The following is a 6206-nucleotide window of genomic DNA, read 5'->3' on the forward strand; positions in this document are numbered from 1 at the left end:
CGGACGACGGACAGTGCTTGTTCTTTTTTTTTGAGACAGGGTCTCCCTGTAGTCTTAGCTGGCCTGGAACTCACTATATGGACCAGGCTGGCCTCAAAGTCTCACATATCTGTCTGCCTCTGCCTCCTGAATACTGGGATTTAAGGTGGGCACCACTACACCTGGCATAATAAACAATCTTGACTTTAACTTGTGCTAGACTGCTTAGAAGTCACTTCTTTCTAGAGAAGACAAATCAACAAGGAAATTCTTAACTATAAACTATTAAAATTCTATTCTTGTGTTTGTTTGCTTTTGAGACAGTCTTGCTATCTAGCCCAGGCTAGCATTCAACTGCAGCGCTTCCTGCCAGTCCCAACTGCTGGTATCACAGTCATGTGCCACCACACGGTATAGATTCTATTCTGAAATGGCAGATCCAAGGCAAACATTACTCAATGTGAGAAAGAACAAGACCTCATACAAGACACTAAGAAGCCATTAGAAACAACAGCGAAGCTCACGAGCAACAAAGGAAAAGAAATACAAAGCAGAACTTTATTAGTTTTCATGAAGAATCATCAACACACATTAACAACTGCTAACAGCAAGCTCCTTAAAATGATGGGATTAGAAAAGCAAACTCTATCAACAAACTCTAGGACCAGAGTAAGATGTTTAGATAGCTGATCAGTATTATCACCTTAGCTGACAAGAAGTACGTTCTAGAATTTGGAAGGTAAGTCTTTTAAAATAATTCCAGATTAACTTTGTAGAAAGCTTGTAAAACAATCCACGATTCTCATTCCATGACAAATTCTGTGCTAAAACCCAGCAGTCACTCTTGTCTTGAACTCAATGTACTAACACTGTGGGAGACAACAGCTCGTTGTTTTAAGCAGCTGAACTTTTTGATGTGTTAGGTACACTAGACAGTGAATATCTCTCTTCCTCCAAGCTGACACAGTTGCTAGATTTTCACCATTAATATAAAGGATAGTATATAAAGGATAGTAAGAGATACCTTAGAAGTGTAAATTGCTCTTTTTACTTTATACACAGGAAATGCACATACAAAGCAAGTACGTAAATGAAATTTCTTCAGATATCACTAACAATAAGCGCTCATTTTCTTATAAAAATATGTAATACAAGCAGACAAGTGGGCATATGATATAAAACAACTGCTTTAAACAGCCACCTACCCTTAAGAGGATCGTGCTCTGCTCTCATTATATCAATAAGGGAGTTTTCCAAAGAGTGCATGTTCAAACTGTCATACATTCTATTTCGATCCTGGAAGAGAGAAAAAGAAAAGATTTATGATCTATGCAATTTTAAAAACAAAAGTTAGAAATATCTAATATAAACGCTCTTAAATACAACACCTGATTCATATAATTAAGACCTGATTATACTGATTAATATAATCAATTTGCAACCCAAGAAAATACTGATACTATAATGGTTCTTATTGAAGGGTAATATTTTCAACACATTCATCTCTAAAGTATATCAAAAGTAATCTTAATTTCATTGGTAGTATGGATTGAATGCGGTAAAATAATTTCTCTGAGCACTTTTATAGATTCCTGATTATGTTACACATTCAGAAAGCATTTTTAGTTGTTTAACATTTTCTCAGATATCTAGGAAGACAGAAATTGACACTTGGAAAATAAGTATCTTGGAGAAAAAAATTAACTCCATAATTGCACCACACTTTAAACATCTACCAGACATTTATTATCTTAGTCATCTGAATTTCATAGTGATTAATGTTTAAACACCTCACAGAGGAAAGCTCATTACCAGTATCAGAAGAAAGGCGAATGCCTTGAATATTTACAGCAAATCTCACTCTCCGAAGTGCTGCTGCATTGGTCTTTCCTTACTGCAATCCTCCCAGGCCAACTCCCCTGCAAAGGGCAGCAGAAGAGGGAGGCGCTCTCCGCTCACTTCCTCCTCTCCATTGCCCAAAAGACTCCACGAACACACAGATATAGGTGGGCAATGGCCAAAGACGCTATGGTCCACGCCTCCAAAACCTGCAAGTCTTTTCCCAAAATATGTCTAAGTCATCCCTACCCATCTGTGTGAACGCAGGCACATGCAAATTCACATACGTGGGAGGGAAGCAGGATAAGGCCATGCTAAACTCTCAAAATGATCACCATAGAAAACAAGAATCAGAATTAAGTTCACAAAAAAAGTCTCCACAGAAATCAAAGTAGGGCACTGGTCAACCTGGACCCATGTGGTTCAAAATGTACTAGAAGTCTCTGAGATTGCACATACCCATACATAGATATATACATATATTTTTCCTAGGAATCGGTTTATAAATTTCATCATTTTCCAAAGGGCCAAACAATTCAGAAAATATTCATAACTAGGACTTCAGAAAACTAAAGAAAAAGTAAAGATGTTTTCCAGGGACTAGGTTTGTTTATTTTTTCCACTGCGATGTTTAATTGGGGTTGTAAGCTTTTTAAAGCTAGGGGTCCAGAATCAGTATTGTAGACCAAACAAGGTACTGTCGAGGAATTAGAAGGTGAAAGGTAGGATGGAGAGAGGCTAGAGAGCAGGCTCTTCTGCCAACTACCTGCCAGCTAACAAAGGTCATCCACACTACTGACTTCTAACGAAAAAACCCTCAAGAACAACACACCATCTACGATGCTAGAACAAACAGAATCATGAGCTAGCAGTGCTTCTCAAACCTCAGCATGCTTCAGAACTCTCTGGAAGGCAGGTTAATACAGACTGGTACCATAGCGTAAATGAGTCTGATTCAGTAGGTTTGGAGTTACAACACATAAAATGTGTTTCTACCAAGTTCTTCGGGGACAGAGAAGTTGCTGTCCAGAGACCACACTGTAAGCAGCAAAAAATCCACTACTGAAACCATTGATAATTCCCCAGCAATGGAATGGTACAATATGCATTCACAGGTTTCTCAGGCTGTATTACAGAGTGTTGCACATAAAAATGTAAGTGATAAGAACCTCAATTAGGAGATTTAACTTCCCATGAATAAACACTGTAATTTTCAATATCTCATTGAAAACCCCATTTTAAGGAAATTTAAAAATACCATTTTGAGTATGATTTCTTATAAGGATAACTAGGTAAAAGCATTTTAAAGTTAATGAATTTTAGCCAGACCTAATGTAATCTGAGAACTTAGGACACAGAGGCAGGGAGATCACACTTTTCAAAGAAGCCTCAGCTATAAACCAAGACCTATTTTCAAAAAGAAAAAAAGAAGAAAATGTAACTTGAGAGAAATCGATAGAAATTTCTAATGGGGGCTCAGTTGGTGAAGTGCTTGCCACCCAAGCATGAGGAACTGAGTTTGATCCCCAACGTCCACATAAAGGGCAGAGTATGCTGATGAGCTCTAACAATCCCAGGACTGGGGAGGCAGAGGGAGAAGGGTCCCTGGGGCTCTCTGGCCTGTCAGCCAAGCCTAACTGGTGAGCTCCCAGCCAAGGAGATCCTATCTCAAGGAAGTGGACAACATTCCTGAGGGATAACTCTGCTTAGTCTTATCTTCACATGTACACACACACACCTGTACATATACATAGACATGTATTTTGCTGAGAACTTAGGACACAGAGGCAGGGAGATCACAGTTTTCAAAGAAGCCTCAGCTATAAACCAAGATCCTATTTTCAAAAAGAAAAAAAGAAGAAAATGTAACTTGAGAGAAATCGATAGAAATTATCTAATGGGGGCTCAGTTGGTGAAGTGCACATACAAGCCTTAAAAGAAATAAATAAAAATCATTTTTAAAGTTGGAAAGGTAAGTAATAATTTACATAGGCTGTTATTTTTAATTAAACTTTTTAAACTATTTTTTATTTTATGTGCATGACTATGTTGCACAGAGGTCAGAAGAGGGATGTCAGATCCCCTGGAACTGGACTTAAGGATAGTTGTTAGACATCATGTGGGTGCTGGGAACCAAACTCTGATCCTTTGTAAGAACAAATAGCTAGTACTCTTAACTGCTGAGCCATCTCTCCAGCCCCTACATGGCCTTTTAGAAGGTTTTAAATTTGAAGCTTTTCTATCAAATATTTAAAGTAAGAAATGCAAACCCATGAAAATTTTCTAACAAGAAAAAAAATCAATCTATGAAAATATTTTTCCCTTTGCTGAATTCAATCACGTGTTCAGATCCTGGTATCAGTCAGGTTGGAGGTAAGCAGGTATAGGAACTAAGGTGTCAGCTCTACACCTTATCATTTTGTAGAGCTAGTTCATTTCACACTAAAGGAAGTAAGCTACATATTTAATATCAAAAATTACTATTAAAGTCTGTATGGGAAAAATGAAAATCTCTCAAGATATTGAAGTGATTAAGCATTTTCTATTTTAGTTTTGTCAGATAATGAATTACTCCACATTTTAAGATACCAATTCCAGTTTACATAACTATTGTTGTATTTTTAAAGTTCCAAAGACTACAAACTTTTATGGAAAGAAGGAAACACAGAACAAGTTACGTATGATAGAGACCCTCTGAGTAAAGAAGGGCGGTAGGCAGGTCCTGTGCTACCTACAGGGCCTTAGCTCAAGGCTTTAGACCCTCCCAGAAGCTAAGTTCTTTAAATTATACAAAACAAACCAAACCATAACACAGGCTGGGAAAGGAGGGGCCAGGACATGAGAGGAAATGTCCAAAACAGATCAGAGAAAGTATAAGAGCTGGTTTAAAATGGCCTCACATGACCTAGTTCAATGTTCCCCTTTATAGATACGGAGTCTATGACCCAGGGATGAAACCAGCCCATAAACTGTGTCATTTAGTGTGGCAAAGTCTGCAAGGAAGAGGACAAGCCAGTTCAGTTCAATTTCCATCATACTTTTTTTTTTCCACTATTCAAATCACTGTCATCACACTGCACTTCTGTAAAATACTAATACTCAGCAGTTTACCAAAAAGTATGCCTTTAATCACCAAAATGCTGTAAAAAAAGAACCTACCTAAGATCCCAAGTTATAAAACAGGCAAAGGCAGAGGGGTTCCAACTCAAGTCTGAGGAGGGGGAGGAGGCCTGTGGTGCTGTGCTCTGTCGTACCAGAACTGAGTTTGAAACCTTCCCTTCACGATCACCTATTTATCCATCCTTGAATATCCATTCATTGAAATCATTCCAAACCCTCATTTCTCACCAGCTGCCCCACTCCCTGAAGCTTGTTTAGACCATCTACACATCCCATTGCGCCTGGATTTAGACTTGAAATAATCATGCCCTTTCCTCTCTCAAAATACAAATGGTTTGCTTCCAAGCTTCAAATGGTTTTTCCTTCCTAACATATCTTCTCCAATAATTTTTCCTTCCCAACATAACATCTCTTAGTAATTACCTATTCAATTAGCGAAACATGTTCTACCATAAAACAGATGAACCCGACAGTGAGAACAGGAACAGAATCCCAGGGGTAGCAAACTGACATTAAGATAAACTGCAAATCACAGGAGACAACTGCTTTTCCACGCTGAGGCAGTGGCAGGACAACTTCAGTCAACAAGCAGCACTGGGGCCTTAAACAGCTAGTGACTGACTGCTGAGGTTCCTGCTAGTCCTTGATTAGAATGCTATTTATAAAGTGTTTTATTAAGACACACCTTTAATCCCAGAGGATCCTGGTGAGATTGAGTCCAGCATGGTCTACACAGTGAGTCCCAGGCCAGCTGGGGCTACAGGGAGACCCTGTCTCAAAATAAAATGCTTTATTAATATGCCTATATAATTCTTGCAAACTCAGCTGACCTTGGTAAATGACTTTAGGAAAAGTTTGGCTGTGGATTCCGAGGTCTATACACTTAACTTACACAGTATCAAATCTAAGGTCAAACTTGGGATCACTAAGAAAAGATTCTCCCAGGTACGGACTAGGCTTTCCTGTCCTCAGGGAATGATTCTCTTCACCTGGTGCCAGTAAACATTCCAAATCAGTCGGCAGACAGACAGCATTGCATAACCACAAAGGTTTTGAATTTGAAGGATATAAGCAATAATAAAATTTAGAATAAACAGTGTACCATAGTTGTTTTTTTTTTTAATGAAGGTAGAAAAAAAAACTGAATGAAAACAGGACTTTTTCAGAAATATCTCAAAACAAATGCAGCAGACTTCATGACAAACATTTACTGGAAAATTTCTTTAAAACATGAAATGTAAACTGGATGTTAAATAAACATAAGATCT

The 6206-nt window shown here is 38.2% G+C and overlaps 1 protein-coding gene across 1 annotated transcript in view; it reads right to left on the reverse strand.

The window, feature by feature from the left end:
• Cpeb2 (cytoplasmic polyadenylation element binding protein 2) overlaps positions 1-6206 on the reverse strand; it is a gene marked incomplete at its 5' end in the record, with an annotated part of 64806 nt that overhangs the window by 50329 nt on the left and 8271 nt on the right. The window contains one exon of the mRNA XM_029560506.1: positions 1185-1275. Coding sequence (XP_029416366.1) covers positions 1185-1275 — 91 coding nt within the window. The remainder of the gene's footprint in view (positions 1-1184; positions 1276-6206) is intronic.

Source organism: Nannospalax galili, unplaced genomic scaffold (genome assembly GCF_000622305.1).
Source record: "Nannospalax galili isolate Female #2095 unplaced genomic scaffold, S.galili_v1.0 scaffold271, whole genome shotgun sequence".
NCBI lineage: Eukaryota > Metazoa > Chordata > Mammalia > Rodentia > Spalacidae > Nannospalax > Nannospalax galili.